A 19,909-nucleotide genomic window follows, 5' to 3' on the forward strand; every position below is an offset into this window, starting at 1 on the left:
AAAATCAGGTTCCCAAGCCATAGTCAAAATAAGTTTTAATAATCATAAATGTGTCACATTTAAAAAAAAAAAAGAAAAAAGAAAAGCCAGCCATCCATTTTCTATACCACATATCCTGTTCAGGGTCACCGGGAGCTGAACCCTGGACTGGTTGCCAGTCAATCACAGAGCACATAAAGAGAACCATTTAATTGAACCCACACTTTAGGCCAGGCCAGTAAACCATGACAAGTAAAATCATCTTCCTAAATCCTGTTTGATCGTTTTCTGCAGACTGGCTATGCTGGCATCCAGAGCTGCCAAGCCATCTCGGAATGCCACCTCATCTCTGGTGTCAAAGGTCGATACGGACCTCATACTGCAGTCGGTTGACATAGCATCTACCTTTCCCTCAGAGAGGAGTGAGTCAAACAGTCGGTGGCCCTCTTCTGCCATCTGCTGCTCTGATAATCGTAGTCCTTCAAAACCATCACTGTGTGTCCGTTCCAGATGAAGGTATGGTTTTCCCAGCAGGGTTGAGCTCATTTTTGCTTCGTCTGGTGTGTTTTCTTCCCTTTCTGCAGCCATGTGTACATTCCCACCAATGTGCGAGGCCTCCGGCTGGTCCAGAGTCATCAGATATTTAGTGATGCGCTCACTGGCACTGCTCTGGTCATATTGCTCCTTGAGTGCTGCGTCAGACATCGCAAGGTCAACAACTGTGTCACACTCTGATACGTCGCCACTCTTAATAATCCTGAAACAGAGAGGAACGCAAATGAAGCTTTGTTAGCAAATTCAATAGCAAACTCAGTTACACATAGGGCAGCTGTGGCTCAGTTGGGAGAGTAGGTCATCCAGTGACTGAAAGGTCACCGGTTCGAATCGTCCGATTGTCGAAGTGTCCTTGGGTAAGACATTGAACCCTAATTTGCTTCCAGTAGGCCAGGCAGCACCTTGCATGGCAACAGCTGCCCATTGGTGTATGAATGTTTGTGTGTGAATGGTTGAATGTGAGACTTTGTAAAGCGGTTTGTGCACTCTGATGGTGTTGATAAAGCACTATATAAGTCCAGTCCATTTACATACTGAGCCCTACCTCTCAAGGTTTTTTATCTTTTCCAGTCTTTGCTGGGCAAGTGAGGCCAGTTCGCTCTTTGCCTGCTCACTTTGGACAAATTTGGTTCTCATGGTCTGTAAATCTGCAACACACAACGGTATTGTTATAACTATTGCAGGGATTTGCATTTGCGATGTTGATCTTGCATATGCCCACATGGACCACCATTTTGAGATGTTAGAAGTACAATGAAAATATCTTCAAAATGTTCTGCTATGTACAGTGGATAAATCTATCCATCCATCAATTTTCTGTACCGCTTCTCCTCATTAGGGTCGCGGGCATCCTGGAGCCTATCCCACCCATCTTCGGGTGAGAGGCGGAGCCAATTGCAGGGCACATATAAACAAACAAGCATTCGCACTCACATTCACACCTATGGGCAATTTAAGAGTCTTCAATTAACCTACCATGCATGTTATTGGGATGTGGGAGGAAACCGGACTACCTGGAGAAAACCGACGCAGGCACAGGGAGAACATGCAAACTCCACACAGGCAAGGCCGGGATTTGAACACCCGTCCTCACAACTGTAAGGCTGATGTGCTAACCAGTCACCCACCGTGCCGCCCGGATAAATCTAAATTCTTAAAATAGTCTCACTGTTGTTGATAAGTGTGTCTTTACAATGTTTGTCATCCAAGTAGTGTTGCTGTACAATATCAAAACAAAATTTAGGTTAGCAAGTTAGTAGTTGGCAAAAGACTTAACCAGATTTCATCAGTGCATTCTGTGCCTCACTGTCACCCAACTGTTTCTTTGTGTCCAGAAGAGATTTCCGCACTTCTGCAAGGATGACTTGAATCTCCTGCAGTCGGGATTGAGCGTCAGCAAGATCCTCTGGCAGACTAAGCACTAAAGACAAAACATCAGCCTTTAGTCATTTAAAGAACCCCCCACCCCCTCATAATTTACAACAGTTCTCAGGCGTCATCAAACTACCCAAAGGATAAAAAAAATTACAGTGAACCCTTGTTTATTGCGGGGTTATTGCGTTCTAGTCCCACCCACAATAGGTGAAAAACTGTAATATAAAAGAGACCATGTAAATGCTTAAACACGCCAGGCATGATGCTACACTGAAGGTGTGCTCCTCGAAATTCGGACTTCTATGTTTACTGTATTCCAAACTATACTTAGAAATCTACAATATAGAGGTGGTGTGAAAGATGAACCGCCTGATATTGAGGGTTCACTGTACAGCACCCTTTCACCCACTTTTTAGAGCTCTGGTGAAATCGGTTTTATTTTTGTTTTGTTTTGAGGGTATAAGGCTTTGTTATACTCGCGCGGGTGGCGACCGCGCTGACATCACTGCGGCTATCCCGCGCGCAGTTTGCCTTTATACTGGAGCGCAACCCACACGTGCAGTTTTGAAAATGTACTGCAGTTCTCCTCCAAGTCAGGGGTGTCGCTACGGCTGATATTGGCTAGGAAGTGGAGTTTCCTCTTCATTTTTTGGCCATTTCCAGTAGCCATTTTTACTTTCCTTTCCGTAACAAGCAACAAAGCAACAACAATGGCGACCGTGGAACAGTGTCTGCTAGAACAAATGGACAAAGATGACCAGATGATAAGTTTAATTATGCTACAAAATCGATCAAGAAGGCGGCAGCGTATGTGGTATGTAGAACCAAGGGGACCGCTGAGTAAGTCATCACAGCATGTGACTAAAACGGACCAATCACGAGAGATGCCGTCACAATTTTCGCCATGTGCGCGTCAAGTGACAAATAGGGGCCGCGCGGCCCAATGCGTCAGTCACATGATGCAATGAGGGCCTTGTCGGCCCCGTGACGGCGGGATTATATAGAGGCCTATAATCCTGTCAGATGCAAATGAGTCATCTTATGTCGTCAGAAATCCAGCAAAATTCAAAATGGCTCACTCACAGACATCTTCTTAATCAAGGATTTACTTTACTGATGGGAGTGCAGGAACTTCAGAACCAACTACTGTATTTGTATACAAGCAACTAACATACACAATTGGGATACAAGCAATCAAAAAATGTCTAATACTCTATGTCCTTTTAACTACCAAGAAGCAATACAACATACAGTATGTGGATCCTTGTAAGGATTGATTTAAAGTGGCCACCATAGTAAATCAAATGGGCAGAAACACACACACACAAACAAAACCTTTACCTTCTGAGGTACACAAGGTTTCAGTATTATGTTGTCCCTCTTTGTCCTTTAACTGTTTGTTCAGAAACGCCACTCGTCTGGAATAAAGACACACGTTAACATGATGGGCACCATCGTAGCCGGAACCACTTCTAACCCTATCCCATACCTGTGAAGCTGAGCGTTCTGGATGTGCAGCGCCTGCAGGTCTGCTAATTTTTCAGCGTCGAAATCATTGGAGTTCATCTGCGGTGACGACACTGTGATTTCCAGATGACTGAGCAACCGCTCTGCAATACTGCCTGCACACCCAAAACAGCAGCAAATGGAGATAGGAACATGCGTCATGTTAAAGAACAGCAAACCAGATGTCAGAAGGAATTACTTGATTGGGGGCAAAACAATTATAATTAAAAGTTTGAACATCTAATTCTGTAAGATTATGTCCAGTTTGAACATCTAATTCAGTGATTCTTCAAATACTATTAGAGGGAGCCCAAATAACAGTTTGCGAATCACAGTGGTGTAACGTGAGGGCCTTCACAGCCTTTTCTCCTGCCCTAAACACTATTGAAAGCACCAACCTAAATTACAACTTGATTAAATTATTACAGCATATAATAAAACATTTCCAATCTTTCATAGCATGTGTGCATGTACTTTGCTCAGCTTCCAGTCATGTACAGTGCTGTACATTTTATGTCCAATCAGATTTCAGCTTCTTTGTGTTGCCATGTAAATGTACTCTGCCCAAGACCTTCAAAATCCCAAGTGCTGGCATGAACCAAGTCTCTCGCTCTCTCTCTCTCTCTCACTCACACACACACACACACGAAATGGTCTAACCTGGGGTGTCTAACTAAATTTAGTTAGCGGGCCACATTCACCCTAATTTGATCTCAAGTGGGCTGGACCAGTTGCTTTCATGGTACATTACAAGTACATTAAGAAAAGATTCACATTTATTATTACCGGGCGGCACGGTGGACAAATGGTTAGCACATCTGCCTCACAGTTTGTTGTACCCCACCGCTCGCCCGAAGATAGCTGGGATAGGCTCCAGCACGCCCGAGTGAGGATAAGTGGCACAGAAAATGGATGGATGGATGATGATTACCATGTTGTCAGTGTTGTTGCATATCATATGTGCAATATGACATTTTTTACAAAAATGATTTCAACAGTATTTTGAATCAGTGAGCGTGCGCCGTTCAGTTATCCAATCTTTGTAAATGTATACATAAAAATACATACAAGTCGTGGCAGTGCGTGAAAAAAAACAACAAAGGTTCTACCAGACCAACCACTTTTGAACTGAAGCCTTTGACTGAATATTTCAAACTTTCAGTGTCTAAAAGTATTTCTACAGGAGGTATTTATTTTAACAGAACTGTAGTGCATAAGTGGCAGAGCATTTTATATTACTGTGCTCCTGAAACTTGGCATTGCTAAGCTTTGACAAGTGCATCAGTCATTTTAAGTGTCATTAGTGTGCTTTCCAGTGGGCAAAATTAGCAACAGTTGCAACCAAAAAATAAAAAAATACAAATAAAAAAAAATAGCAGTGAATGTGTTCTTTATTCCCACGGGTCAGATCGGACCCCTGATGGGCCGGTTCTGGCCCGCAGGCCATTCATTTGACACCCCTGGTCTAACCAATCAGATTTTAGATTCACCACACTATGAGTTTACGCAGGCTGAGTCGCGTTGGTATTTTTCCCGTCCAACTGTGAACTGCTATGACTATGGGGTTTTGGAGGTGATGTATTGGAAGATAGATTGGAAGGTAACTGTGTTTCTCGCTAAAAATAACAGTGGGGAATGCTTTAATGCCACAGATAGTTAGAAATCTGTAGCATTTTTGTACATTATATTTGGGACGTGATGGTGTTATTAAGAGGTGTATTAGCTCACTGAAGTCCAGGTCCCAAACTTACCTCCCGCCACAGGAGAATCACCAGTTTAGGATGTTTGTTTTATTAGCACACTCGTCCCCATTATGTACTGTGGGTATGCACATTTATAAAGAAACAACAACAATTTATTGCTGATTATTTAGTGGACCTAAACTGCCTCCTCGGTGCTTCGGAGACACTAGTTTAAAAACCCCACTGTATGGTACTTGTCTCAGAATTCATGTAATACAAAAAAAGTAATAGAAAACATACCTTTTCCAGCTATCAAAGTCTTGAGTTCTCCCAGAAGATACTCAATAGTCCTTAGTTTGCCTGCACGAATGTCCTCCCCACTGTGTGTGTCGTGATAGGTGTCACACAACTGACCATGGTCAACCTTGTCGTTGGCATGCACGCTCAAGCGTATATCACTTTGGATGTCTGTGTCTTTCACAGGAACAGAATCAACATCCTCACCATTGAAGGAGGCTCTCTGGTAACCGCCTACTGACTGGCAGTCGGTCTGACCTCGAGTCCGTTGACTTGATGGGTGGGTGGCGTGGAGCACAGATTCAGACTGAGTCACAGATAGAAGGACGGAGGTCAAGGGCTGGGAGGGGGCGGACCCGTGAAGCGGCTGAGACGCCCTCAGTGATGGAAGTAAGTGAGACTGTCGGAGGGTGTGCCCTTCCTTCACTCCTGACTGTGAAACTGGAGGATGACATTTTGCTCTTGGGACCTGATTAGAACTCTTTTCTGAAGGTGGAATAATGCAAATGTCAATTTACACCATCAGAGCAATCCAGGGTGACCCCTCCCCAAAAAATTACTCACTCTGACTCACACATTGTTTTTGTTTTGTTGACAGTCGATGAGTTGAAAGAGGAAATTGGAAGCCAAAGTCTAACAATTCCAAATGAAATATTCCACAATGTATTGCCTCCATTGTTCTGTGTTTGCAGCAGTCTTTGAAAAACAGTAGAAACCAGTTTGCAAGGTATTTGCAAATGCGCAGGAATGAGTAGCCTAGAATATCGGTAGGAGACTGCTGTTTTCTTTCAAGCCGTTAAATTAACTTACCGTATTTTAAAAAAAATATTTAACTCAATAGACTTGTATCTGTGTCAAACACAAAAACTAAATACAGCGGTGCCTTGAGACAAGTTACTTTAATTCGCGACCACAGTCGCAACTCAAAACACATCTCAAATCATCTACCCCTATTGAAATTGATGGAAATGACAATCCATTCCACCCTCCTCTCCCCTCCCCTCCCCGTTTGCGTATTTTAACCCTTTTAGCACCATAGAATAGATAGAATAATATTCATTAGTTTCACAGCTTTCATGGGCAGTTTGAATGATTAAAATTGCACGAAGTAGCCAGGAGTGCGGTAATTTGAAATACACATGCGCTGCAGTGTTACCGGTGATCGCCGTGGTTTTAAGGAAAAACAGCACTCTATAATAGTGTACTTTACAAAATAGATGAATAACAGAATGTAAAGAATTAAACAGTTTGTGCATCATGATTGAATGCTGCAATTCATTTCATTGTGGTGCTCCTCCTGGTGTGCCCACCTTGGCCACTAGGAGGCAGTCATGCAGACAAACAAAGAATAGTACTTCTACTATTACTGTGACTCAATAACATCCTCATCGTTTTTCAGAGAGGATAAAGAATATTTGCCCGTTATATGTCTACATGTGTTGCTCTGCCTTTTGTGTTAAAATTTAATTGCTTACAGGGTTCTAAAACCACAACTATCGATGCTAACCATTAGCATGTCAATGTCATTTTCAATTATGTTAGCATTAAGATAGTGGGGCTGTTCTTAAGACAACATTGTTTGTTTGTTTTAAATACACAATGTGTAATTGTCTTTGTTTTATGTTGTTTGACAATTCGACAGGGAGTAAGTAGCATTAAACAGCTTGAAGCCTCTATTATGATTAATTTTTCACGATTTGCCAAACTGCTGCTTGTTATAGAGTTGAATTCACTCACTACCACCATAAAGCACTCTTTATCAAGTTTGCGCCCCCCACAAAATAAATAAATAAATCAGCCAAATGACAGCTAATATCTCGAAAAGCTTGTAAGTCGGGTCACTCGTATGTCAAGGCACCATTGTATATGACTAATGGCCAGTCAAAGAATAAGTAAATTTTTGGGACACCCTGTAGAAAATGATATCATTTTATGACTACCTGTCATTGGAGGGAATTTTTTGCTGGTCTTTTTCCCCGGTCCAGTGGATGATTTAGATTTGTCTGTGCCACCATTCACTGCTTTGGGAGGGTGTGTCACAGGTTCTAAGCACAAGCGCATACAAAACTGACATGGTTACATCACAGCACAATATGGTAACTATACTAATAGCTCTTAATCTGGTTATAAAGATCAAGCAACTCCAAATTCCAATTCGTGAATTTGAAAGCCCTCTGACCTGCCTTGTCCGCCTGGAGCATCCCAGAGAGTAAAACAGCACAACGATCCAGCCCTGAGTGAAGACTGGCCACCTGAGACAGAAGTGTGGGATGTTTTCACAATAAATCATAATTTTTATGCTTTGCTGTGAATTGACATATAGGATGGAAGATTGTTAGTGGATGAATGACAGGGGATTACTATTAAGACAACTACTAATAAAAATCTGTCAAAATCAGTCCCTCCCTCCTAGTAGAGACTCCCAACTCACCACCAAAACCTCAAAATGAACCTTTACGATCAGTTGTCTAAACTAAGTACAAATACTTTGTGAGAGTACGAAGGTATGTGTACTTCAATTGAGTATCTTTCCGAAACCTTTGTATCTCCTCATTTCAAAACAGATATCTGTACTAGGAGTGTAACGATTCCTATTAGCAACGATTCAGGATTCGTGGCTGCCGATTAAATTCAAGGACGATTTAGTTCATTTGGAACGATCCGATCCGAATCCATCCATCCATCCATTTTCTGAGCCGCTTCTCCTCAATAGGGTCGCAGTTGTACAAGAGCCTATCCCAGCTATCATCGGGCAGGAGGCGGGGTACACCCTGAACTGGTTGCCAGCCAATCGCAGGGCACATACAAAAAACAACCATTCGCACTCACATTCACACCTACGGGCAATTTAGAGTCCCCAATGCATGTTTTTTGGGATGTGAGAGGAAACCGGAGTGCCCGCAGAAAACCCACGCAGGCATGGGGAGAACATGCAAACTCCACAACAACTCAAAATTTATTACGCGTCCTAGATGATGCAATCTCATTAATATTACTACTATGAATACTCTGCGGGTAAATAGCACCGATCAGCCCAGTTTAATGAAAATCACTCTTATGAATAGTAGATCACTTCCCTCTTAAGATTTTGCTAGTCAATGATCTTATCATGGACTGATGATTGGTCTTTGCGAGACTTGGTTAAAACCAGATGAGTTTTAAACCACTTAATGAGGCGTCTCCCCCAAACTTTGTGAGTTCACATGTTGCACATCCTATTAAGAGGGGAGGGAGGGGGTGTAGCCCTCATCTCCGAATCCGTTTTCGACCTTCGCATTAGTCCAAACATCGACTTTAAAACATTTGAGGCTCTCGTTATGCCAACTACAACACGATTGCCGTTCTATCTTGGTTATCTACCACCCCCCGGCCCTTACTTTGTCTTTTTAGATTAAAACTCAGAATTTATTGCTGACTTGTTGACCCACACAGACAATGTATTAATCATCAGTGACTTTTAATATTCATATGAATTCCCGTTGGAACCTATTAGTGCAGTGTTACTGCCAATAATTTATACTTTTTGTTTTGTGCAATTAATACATGAACTGACCCATAATAACGGTAATATTTGGTTTTAACATTTGCAACCTCAAATGTAATGGTAGTTCCCAATACCACTGCTATGTCCGAGCAAGTCTTAGCCCATTGCCATCATTCTGACCACAAAGAAAGTTATAGTAGCCGTAACATTAGTTCTTCCACTAATACTGGACTTGCTGAGCTGTTATCCTCAGCGGTTGCCTCATTTCCTTCTTATGTGGGTCTTATTGACAATCTGACAAATGATTTTAATGTGGTTATGTGTAACGCTCTTGACACCGTAGCGCCATTAAGACTTAAAACTCATCCTAAGAAATGTATTCCTGGGTTCATAGTGGGTTCTCTGAGGCGGGCTCTCCTATCTCTGGGTTTGAGGTCACCGAGGTAGTTAAAAAGCTCCTCAGTGGCAAGGCCCCGGGGGTGGATGAGATTCGCTCGGAGTTCCTAAAGGCTCTGGATGTTGTGGGGCTGTCCTGGTTGACAGGCCTCTGCAAAATTGCGTGGACAACGGGGACAGTGCCTCTGGATTGGCAGACTGGGGTGGTGGGCCCCCTTTTTCAGAAGGGGGACCGGCAGGTGTGTTCCAACTACAGGCGGATCACAATCCTCAGCCTCCCTGGTAACGTCTATTCAGGGGTGCTGGAGAGGAGGGTCCATCGGGAAGTCGAATCTCAGATTCAGGAGGAGCAGTGTGGTTTTCATCCTGGCCGTGGAACAGTGGACCAGCTCTACACCCTCGGCAGGGTCCTCGAGGGTGCATGGGAGTTCGCCCAACCAGTCTATATGTGTTTTGTGGACTTGGAGAAGGCGTTTGACCGTGTCCCTCGGGGAGTCCTGTTGAGGGTGCTTCGGGAGTATGGGGTACCGAACCCCCTGATACGGGCTGTTCGGTCCCTGTACGACCGGAGTCAGAGTTTGGTCCGCATATCCGGCAGTAAGTCGGAATCGTTCCCGGTGAGGCGTAGAGGGGGTCCGGTTTGGTGGCCTCAGTATTGAATCTCTTCTTTTTGCAGATGATGTGGTTCTGTTGGCTTCATCAAGCCGTGACGTCCAAATCTCACTGGAGCAGTTCGCAGCAGAGTGTGAAGGGGCTGGGATGAGAATCAGCACCTCCAAATCTGAGACCATGGTCCTCAGTCGGAAAAGGATGGCGTGCCCTCTCCAGGTCGGGGATGAGATCCTGCCCCAAGTGGAGGAGTTCAAGTATATTGGGGTCTTGTTCACGAGTGAGCGAAGAATGGAACGAGAGATCGACAGGCGGATCGGTGCAGCGTCTGCAGTGATGCGGACTTTGTATCGGTCCGTTGTGGTAAAGAAGGAGCTAAGCCGAAAGGCGAAGCTCTCAATTTACCGGTCGATCTACGTTCCTACCCTCACTTATGGTCACGAGCTGTGGGTCATGACCATAAGTGAGGGTAGGCTTCTCACCCTTAGAGATAGGGTGAGAAGCTCGGTCATCCGGGAGGATCACAGAGTAGAGTCCCCCACGCGCGTAGTTTTGAAAATGTACTGTAGTTCACCTCCAAGTCGGGGGTGTCGCTACAGCGGGTTTTAGGACACCATAGGGTGGAGTTTCCTTTGCATTTTTTTGGGCCATTTCCAGTAGCCGTTTTTTCTTTCCTTTTAGTAACAAGGAACAAAGCAACAACAATGGTGACCGTGGAACAGTGTCTGCTAGAACAAATGGACCTAGATGACACGTTTAATTATGGTGTAAAATCGATCGAGAAGGCGGCGGCGTAGATGGTATGTAGAACCAAGGGGCACGACGAGTACGCCATCACAGTATGTGACTAAAACAGACCAATCCCGAGAGATGATCTCCGCGCCGTTCGACGCGCAGCCACAAATTTTTGCCGTGTGCACATGAAGCTACGCAGAGCGGCCGCTCGGGGCAATTCGGTCAGTCACGTGATGCAATGCATCAATGCGTTGTCGGCCGCGCAACCGCAGGAGTATAAAGAGGCCTTTATCAAAAGCCCCAACCTTGACCCTGATTGTCTTTGCAATTATAGGCCGGTGGCAAATCTCCCATTTAAAAAATTATTGAAAGAAATTGTAGTACAACAGCTTAATGATCACATGGCCTCTAGCAATCTATTTGAACTTCTTCAGTCCTAATTCAGGCCAGACTACTCTACTGAAACAGCTTTTGCAGAAGTGACAAATGATCTTTTACTAGGTATGAATTGTTACACCTTGGCAATACCATTATTATAACTCTACGTCAGCGCTGCCTTTAATACCGTTGATTACAATATAATACTAGACCTCCTCGAAATGCGTATCGGTATTACAGGCCCAGCACATTCTTGGTTTAGATTGTATCTCTCGGATAGGACACACAGTGTAATTCATGGTAATGTGACTTCTGAGTATTGTATTGTCACTTGCGGAGTCCTGCAGGGATCGATACTCAGCCCTCTTTTATTCAGTATTTATATGCTGCTGCTTGGCAATATCATACGCAAATATAAGATTAGCTTTCACTGTTATGGTGATGATGCTCAACTATAAATGGCAATAAAACTAACTACACCACCCAATTGCTCTAATGTGGAGTCATCTCTAGGGTTGGGTATCGAGAATCGATTGGAACTAACGTTTCGGTTCTCCCAGAACTGTTCAAATAAAAAACATTTCGGTTCCCAGTTTCGATGCCTAGTCCTCCAGCCGCGAAGTAGTAGTGGCGAAAAGCAACAAAGCAGCGGTGTAAACAAACGAAGAACAACGGGCACGATGACGTGCTTGTGCCCAATGGCACTGGCGGCGAACAAAAGTGTGTCTTAACTTTGTTAAAATGATTGACCAGTCACCTCAGTGCAACACTTGAAATAAGATATTGTGTAAAGGAGTTGTTCCCGATATGTAGCATGTGACGCGCTCTGAACCTCCACCTACACCGCGCGGAGCTTCAATGAAGTCAACTCTGTCACTTGGGTGAGTGAAACAATAAAATACATCTATGCCAACATTGAGACAGCTAACAAGGTAAACGGTTGCTTACACATTGGTTTGTAGTGTTTGTTTTAGTCGTCAAACCAACGTAAGCGCCAATGACAAAAAAAGACAAAAATAAAATAAAATAAGGCTTAACATTGTGCTAAAATTCACCGTAGCTACTTTAGATCACAATGAATTGGGAAATTCACAAATGTTGTCTCCCAGTATCACAAACACTAACCTTGTGCCCTATGGGTAGGGAAAGGAATCAAGAGTTTTAGAGAATTTGGTTCCATCCAGGCGGCACGGTGGAAGATTGGTTAGAGCATCTGCCTCACAGTTCTGAAGAGCGGGGTTCAATCCCCGGCCCCGCCTGTGTGGAGTTTGCATGTTCTCCCCGTGCCTACGTGGGTTTTCTCCGGACACTCCGGTTTCCTCCCACATCCCAAAAACATGCATGGTAGGTTAATTGACAACTCTTAGAATTTTTCCAAAAAAGCTGGGACAGGTGGCAAAAAAGACTGAGAAAGTTGAGGAATGCTCATCAAAAACACCTGTTTGGAACATCCCACACCTGTTTGGAACATCCCACAGGTGAACAGGCTAATTGGGAACAGGTGGGTGCCATGATTGGGTATAAAAGGAGCTTCCCTGAAATGCTGTCATTCACAAGCAAAGATGGGGTGAGGTTCACCTCTTAGTGAACAAGTGCGTAAGAAAGTAGTCGAACAGTTTAAGGATAATGTTCCTCAATGTACAATTGCAAGGAATTTAGGGATTTCATCATCTACGGTCCATTATATCATCAAAAGGTTCAGAGAATCTGGAGAAATCACTGCATGTAAGCGGCAAGGCCAAAAACCAACATTGAATGCCCGTGACCTTCGATCCCTCAGGCGGCACTGCATCAAAAAACGACAATGTGTAAAGGATATCACCACATTGGCTCAAGAACACTTCAGAAAACCAACGTTAGTAAATACAGTTTGGCCCTACATCCGTAAGTGTAACTTGAAACTCTACTATGCAAAGCAAAAGCCATTATCAACAACACCCAGAAACGCCACCGGCTTCTCTGGGCCTGGGCTCATGTAAGATGGACTGATGCAAAGTGGAAAAGTGTTCTGTGGTCCGACGAGTCCACATTTCAAATTGTTTTTGGAAATTGTGGACGTCGTGTCCTCCGGGGCCAAAGAGGAAAAGAACTATCCAAACTGTTATGGACGCAAAGTTCAAAAGCCAGCATCTGTGATGGTATGGGGCTGGATTAGTGCCAATGGCATGGGTAACTTACACATCTGTGAAGGCACCATTAATGCTGATAGGTACATACAGGTTTTGGAGAAGCATATGCTGCCATCCAAGCAACCTCTTTTTCATGGACGCCCCTGCTTATTTCAGCAAGACAATGGCAAACCACATTCTGCACGTGTTACAACAGCGTGACTTTGTAGTATAAAAGAGTACTAGACTGGCCTGCCTGCAGTCCAGACCTGTCTCCCAAAATGTGAAAATGTGTGGCGCATTATGAAGTGTAAAATACGACGAGAGACTCCAGACTGTTGAACAGCTGTAGCTGTACATCAAGCAAGAATGGGAAAAAAATTCCACCTACAAAGCTTCAACAATTAGTGTCCTAAGTTCCCAAACGTTTATTGAATGTTGTTAAAAGAAAAGGTGATGTAACACAGTGGTAAAGATGACCCTGTCCCAGCTTTTTTGGAACATGTTGCAGCCATAAAATTCTAAGTTAATGATTATTTGCTAAAAACAATAAAATGTATCAGTTTTAACATTAAATATATTGCCTTTGTCGTGTATTCATTTAAATATAGGTTGAACATGATTTGCAAATAATTGTATTCTGTTTTTATTTGTTTAACACAACGTCCCAACTTCATTGGAATTGGGGTTTTAAACCAATTGACGTGATGAAGCAGAATACAGGGGAAGCTATATTAGCATTGTTAAAATAACTATTTTAAGTCAATAAAGTCAATAACTATTATAAAGTCAACTCTCAGTCAACTGGCTGAGTGAAACAAAATAAAATATTTAAAACAGTTAAAATAACTTTCAACAATGCTATATTTAACATTTAGGTGAAACAATGAATTAATACTAAGTCAACTGGGTTCGTTCCACACACATTGCCTTTTAGTTCATACGTTTGATATTGATACTGGTTGTAAAGAACCTCGAGTCAAATGTTGATTTTAGTCTATGCTGTGGGCTGCTAAGAAAATGGATGTTCATAATTTGGACACCCTTTATTTAAACCATGCAAACTTGTTTGACCCAGCCCCTTAAAATAATCGGAATAGAGAATAATTTGGAACCGAACTAAGGAACCGGAATCGCTCAAATTCAAACGATGCCCAATCCTAGTCATGTCTCACTGAGATTAAACAATGGATGTAACTTTTTGCTCCTTAACCCTGAGAAAACTGAGCTTTTGATTATTGGCCCTGCTAAACATTGCCACTTGTTTAAGGACACCACTGAGTTTTGAGAAAAGCACCATTACCCGAAGCGAGTCAGCAATAATCTTGGCGATATATTTGACTAAACTCACTTGTTTCAAAAGCACATTAACAATGTTACCAGAAATGCGTTTTTTCATCGCAATATCGCTAAGATACGGCCCACACTATCCACTAGGTAGACAGAGATCATAGTCCACACATTTGTTACGTCTCACCTCGACAATTGTAACATGCTGCTTTTTACTCTTCCCATGTCTAGCATTAAAAGCCTGCAGTTATAACAAAATGCTGCAGAAAGACCTTTGACGAGGATGTGAAAGTTCGATCATATTACCAACATTCTGGCCAACTTGCATTGGCTCCGGTCTACTTGAAATGCAATTTTGTGGTCCTGTTACTTACGCATACGCAAAATTACATCGGTTAGCACCCTCTTGTACCGCTGACTTAGTTGTACCGTACATTCAGTGCCAAAACCTCCGCTAGCAGAACTCTAGTCTTTTGGTGACTCAATGAGCCGAAAAGAACTCTGCAGGCTCTTGAGCATTTTCTATTTGTGCTCCAGTACTCTGGAATGCCATACTTGTGGATATTAGAGCTGCTTTCTCAGTAGAAATGTTTAAATCCCGGCTTAAGACTTATTTCTACTCTTTGGCATTTAGTTAAAGTATATGTAGATTGGCCAAGGGTATCAAGAGCAGTTGATGACAGAAACAGAGAGCTGTGAAGAAACACCAAAAGTCAAGTCAGTGACATCACAGCCAACCTCCACAGGGCAGGAGGTATCACAATCCACTGTTCGAAGAAGACTTCGAGAGAAGAAATATACTGGCCATACCACAAGATGCAAGCTACGCATCAGCAAAAAGAATCGGAAGGCCAGATTGGATTTTGCAAAGTACAGAGATGACCACAAAAGTTTTGGAACAAAGTTTTATGGACTGATGAGACAAAGATTAACCACTACCAAAGTGATGGAAAGGCCGAAGTATGGCGAACGAAATCTGCTTATGATCCAAAACACACAAACTCATCTGTGAAGCATGGTGGAGGTAATGTCATGGCTTGGGATTACATGGCTGCTTTTGGAACAGGCTCACTACTCTTTATTGATTAGACTTTACACCGATCTGATCGGCATCGGCCAATAATTAGCATTTTATGCTGATCGGCTTGAATGGCATAATTTGCCGATCCTATCAATGACGTAATTGATTGGCTCCGCAAAAGACATTTACTCCACCTCGCCATTGTGTACAGTATATTTGAATCCAAAAGCTAGTTTATTTTTAGCCTTGTTGTGTCTTTTTACGTAGTACTGTAAATATCTGACCGCCAATTAATTTTTTTTAAAACTGCGGCGGTGTGGGACAGACACGTAAATCCTGGATCAGACTAAAAGACAAATTTGGTCTTTCATGATTGCACTATGTCAGACTACTACAATAAAATCTTGTATTCCGATACCACCGCATCGCGTCTTTTACGATCACCGGCCTTTTTCTAGTCAACTCAAAGGCGACCGGATACACTCGTTACCATGCCGACGACAACACCAATTGATCACGTCGTGTGTATTATAAGAACAAATGGGGAAAAACCTGTGCTAGTGGTCACTGGTGCTCGGGAGAGGACTATCATTCGAGGATTGCTTGAGGTATGTTCACGTACTTTTAATACGATACTGCTTGCAAGCAGCAAACAAGATGTTATGTAGCCTAGCAAGCTAGTGCTAGCACTAACGGTTGTACGTAAACATGCCGGCGTTATGTCGAATCATGCTCCAAAGTTTCTTTGTGTGTGAACTAATTCAATTACAATAAAGTAATTCAATCACAGTAAGTTAGCACCCATTATTTCTGTCATGTTGTAGTGTTGGTTTGACCTGACTGAATAGAATACATGACCTGAATAGAGAATACTTCTGAAGATACTCAGTATACAAGTATATCCAGTCATTTAAATCAACACATTGCTCCATCTTGTGATCGGATCGGTGATCGGCCCCAAAAATCCTGATCGTGTAAAGCCTATTATTGATGCAACTCATGATGGTAGCAGCAGAATGAATTCTGAAGTCTACAAAACCATTTTGTCTGGCAATTTACAGAAAAATACTAACTAACTAATCATGAGAAGCTTCATCATGCAACAAGACAAGGACCCAAAACATACTGCCACCACAACAAAGGACTTCATCAGGTCGAAAAAGTGCAAGGTCTCAGACTGGTAAAGTCAATAATCGGACCTAAACCCAAAACAGCATGAAGTTTACCTCCTGAAGATAAACCCCCAGAAACAAACAAGAACTGAAAGAGACTGCAGTAAAGGCCTGGTAAAGCATTTCAAATGAAAAATGCAACAGTCTGGTGAAGTCAATGGGTCGCAGGCTTGACGGGGTTATTGTAAGGGTTATTCTACCAAAATATTTAATGTTATTCACCATAAATGAATTTAATAATGTCTGATCCAATACTTTTGCTCACTTGAAAAGTGGGTGGCTTTACACAAAAGGTGCTCTGTCAGGAGTTGTTTAACACATCTCGATGTAAATACCATGAAATAAGAGCTGGAATTCTAAACTTTTGACTCATATTCATATTTTGATCTGAAACCAAAATGTCTTAGTATACAACAAAAACGAAGGAATTAACTTTACCATTCCAATACGTTTGGAGGGGACTGTACATACAAAAAATAGATTTTTTTTTTTTTTTATTAATAATCCATTATTACTTATAGTATACATCCTTTTGGCGTCATGGTGGATGACTGGTTTGGACATCTGCCTCACAGTTCTGAGGACTGGATGGAGTGGATATACATCCTTTTGTCTTAATCTATGTTCACCTGGTCTTGAGGCTCAGTGGAATACAAAGAGAATGCCGGTTCCTTTCGTCCTGGAAAGGTGGCTCTGATCATATAATAGAAACAAAAATATATTCATTAATTAGGAGCATGCCGTGTATCCAAGAAAATTTTAAAACATGCAATAACACAAAGAATGAACTTGCCGTTTCCTGGCCTGCTGCACTTTGGCTCCGCCACCTGGCAGCCTTCCAGATGTCAGTACCTGTAAATCACAAGCCTGGTGTTTCAATTCATCCACCCATTTCCTTACCACTAATCCTGTTCAGGGTTACAGGGAAGCTTGGTTCTAGCCCCGCTAGCTGAGAGGTGGGGTAAACCGGACTGATCATGTTTCAATCACTGTGCAGAGTTAATGGAACACAGATTAGTATTAAAGTCAGCTAACATGACATTGACACTTAAAAGAGGCAGACAGCCGTTCAAACTTATATTTGAACCTATAGGCATTTTTGAGACTTATGTTAACACGCTTGATTAATTTAAACTGGATTTACACTGCAGGTCAAATTGCTCAATTCCTACATTTGATTTTCTGACTGCCTAGCTACATGTACATTGCAAGAGCCACCCATTCGATTTGCATTAACAGAATACATGAAACATCCTGCATGCATGAACGGCCAAATTACAAATAACTTTACAAACCAAGCATCTACACCAGACAATGACAGTTTAAATCCACATTGCATGGCATTTATTTGGCCTAGGCTGACTCTTCCCCAGATTGATTTAAACCCGTAAATGCCACATTACTTCAATGGACGCAGTCTGCATTTTATTTTCCTTATTTAAAAAGGTCCTATGTCATCAAATTCCTGAACAAATGACATCACAATCTGTGACCCACTGTACAATATTTTTCTTCATATGTAATCCAGCTCACTTGAATGTTTACACCTCTGCAAATTGCTTTACTTTAAGTCGAATGCCTTCATCTTTGCACATTATATAATTTTTTTCCCTTTCATTATGTATAATTGTTCTTTTTTTATCTTTTATATTCTTTGTATATGTGAAGGGAGCCTAGCAAAGTAAGAATTGCATTGGTCATTTCTGCGGTTGTATTTTTTGTGTGCATATGACAATAAACATTTTGAATCATCAAAATCCAAAATGTTCCACTGTTTTATGGAATAACAGGTCAAAATGTCTCTGTGGCCAGATTTAAGTCTGACATCTATGCAGTTTGTTCATCGAATGCAATAACCTTTGAACACCAAACTGCTTGCAAAGCAGGTGGATTTAAATTCGCTGGCGTTGTGACGTAGTTTTCAATTAATATGCAAGAACCTGCCCACTTCGTGGTTGCTACACGCCCATTAATCTCAGGAAAATTGCCAAAATTACAGTACGGCTGGGTACTGTGAAAAGTTTAAACATTGCGTCACTGTACTATATACTATACAATACTCTTGTGTGTGTGTGTGTGTGTGTGTGTGTGTGTGTGTGTGTGTGTGTGTGTGTGCCAAATCCAAAATGGCGGTCGCGCTGACGTATCGCAGTAACGGGCAAACCGCACAATGCGGACCTCTACTCTAACCGCTTCTTTAGCGAAGAATCCACAGCGAAACGAGTTGAAACGTACATCGTTACCACATAGCGTTCGTATCGTAGACATAGTTTAGCCAACGAGCGAATTTAACACAAATGTAAAGCAAATAAGCCACAAGGGACGCAACACAGGACTTCATAGAGAAGTTTGGAAAAAGTGCAGCGACTGAGCGACACTAACCGAATTTGTGCATGCAAACGTAGTCAATGGTCTTACCTTTCGTTTCACACTTCCTTTCATTGCTGAGAAATGGCATCAACATAAAGTCAACCTTTGCCGCTCCTTTAATATTGTTACTGCGCAATCAATGAACTGAATACAACATAGGGTCCTTATTTGGAATATTCTTCTTCTTCTTCTTCATTTCCCTATGGCTGGTGGCAAACCAGTCAACCTTATTACCGCCACCTACCACGGTGGAGTGTGAACCAAAGTAACTACTGGACAGTATCCTTCCTTGCGTGGACAAAAAAATACAAATAAGCAATATGTATTTATACATGTATACATAATTACGGAACAATTTTTGCTATTTATAAGGACTCAGGTATATTTAAGTACCCCGACCAGTCTACCTTTACGTTTCTAAGGTGCACTCCATTTGCTTACCTATGCCCAGAAATTATATTATATTCAGAATTTGTAATTTGTGTGCAAACTATACCCATTTAGTGCGGCTAAAAGAGTATTTTATGGGCACGTCATAGCTAATTCGAGTGTGGTCACATATTATATATCGAGGGGGGGTGGACTTCGCCATAAACACAAGCCAAATAATTTTATGGGGGTTTGAGAAGTTTTTAGGGGGGAGTGAAGCTAGTATATATTATATTATATATTGTTTCATCAGTATATGAAACAAGGCTTAGTTAGGACTCAGTAGCCTAGCCATAGAGAATGAAATGACCTGGATAAATCAGAATACTCACAGGCATGAACAATGAGTACAGTAATAATCCCAACAGAGATGTGCAAAATGCACAATGGAATTGTTATGTAATGTAAATATGGCAATCAGAAAACTACTTTTACATAATTTCACAAAAATCCTGTTTCCTAGAACACATATATAAATTACTCTAATAACAACAACAAAATAACTATATATAGTTGTCAAACTT

The 19,909-nt window shown here is 42.1% G+C and overlaps 1 protein-coding gene across 7 annotated transcripts; it reads right to left on the reverse strand.

Moving 5' to 3' along the window:
* Positions 1-18: 18 nt before the first annotated feature.
* ccdc14 (coiled-coil domain containing 14) lies at positions 19-19,177 on the reverse strand. 7 transcript variants are annotated; one of them, XM_061784563.1, is made up of 12 exons: positions 19,005-19,172; positions 17,380-17,438; positions 17,216-17,279; positions 7,573-7,645; positions 7,334-7,438; positions 5,652-5,879; positions 5,397-5,564; positions 3,398-3,530; positions 3,250-3,326; positions 1,811-1,954; positions 1,079-1,181; positions 19-736 (listed from the first exon to the last, which is right to left on the reverse strand). In XM_061784563.1, the coding sequence occupies exons 1-12, from the start codon at positions 19,026-19,028 to the stop codon at positions 238-240; spliced, it is 1,677 nt and encodes a 558-aa protein (XP_061640547.1). In that variant the 5' UTR covers positions 19,029-19,172; the 3' UTR covers positions 19-237. The 7 variants fall into 7 exon arrangements, 6 of the variants coding, with proteins under 6 accessions (XP_061640547.1, XP_061640540.1, XP_061640531.1 ...); XM_061784556.1 differs by having other exon boundaries at positions 5,397-5,570; XM_061784547.1 differs by having other exon boundaries at positions 5,397-5,879; positions 19,005-19,171.
* Positions 19,178-19,909: the final 732 nt, after the last annotated feature.

This window comes from Phyllopteryx taeniolatus, chromosome 1 (assembly GCF_024500385.1).
Source record: "Phyllopteryx taeniolatus isolate TA_2022b chromosome 1, UOR_Ptae_1.2, whole genome shotgun sequence".
NCBI classification, from domain to species: Eukaryota; Metazoa; Chordata; class Actinopteri; order Syngnathiformes; family Syngnathidae; genus Phyllopteryx; species Phyllopteryx taeniolatus.

What these genes read in the sequence shown, in the direction of transcription:
- ccdc14 (XM_061784547.1), bottom strand. Translation starts at nt 19,028, where the DNA reads ATGAAAGGAAGTGTGAAACGAAAG. An exon ending in GCTCCAGGCGGACAAGGCAG is followed by an intron (nt 7,439 to 7,572) that starts GTCAGAGGGCTT and finishes GCTTGTGCTTAG; the next exon opens with AACCTGTGACACACCCTCCC. An exon ending in AACCTTGTGTACCTCAGAAG is followed by an intron (nt 1,955 to 3,249) that starts GTAAAGGTTTTG and finishes TTTTGTCTTTAG; the next exon opens with TGCTTAGTCTGCCAGAGGAT.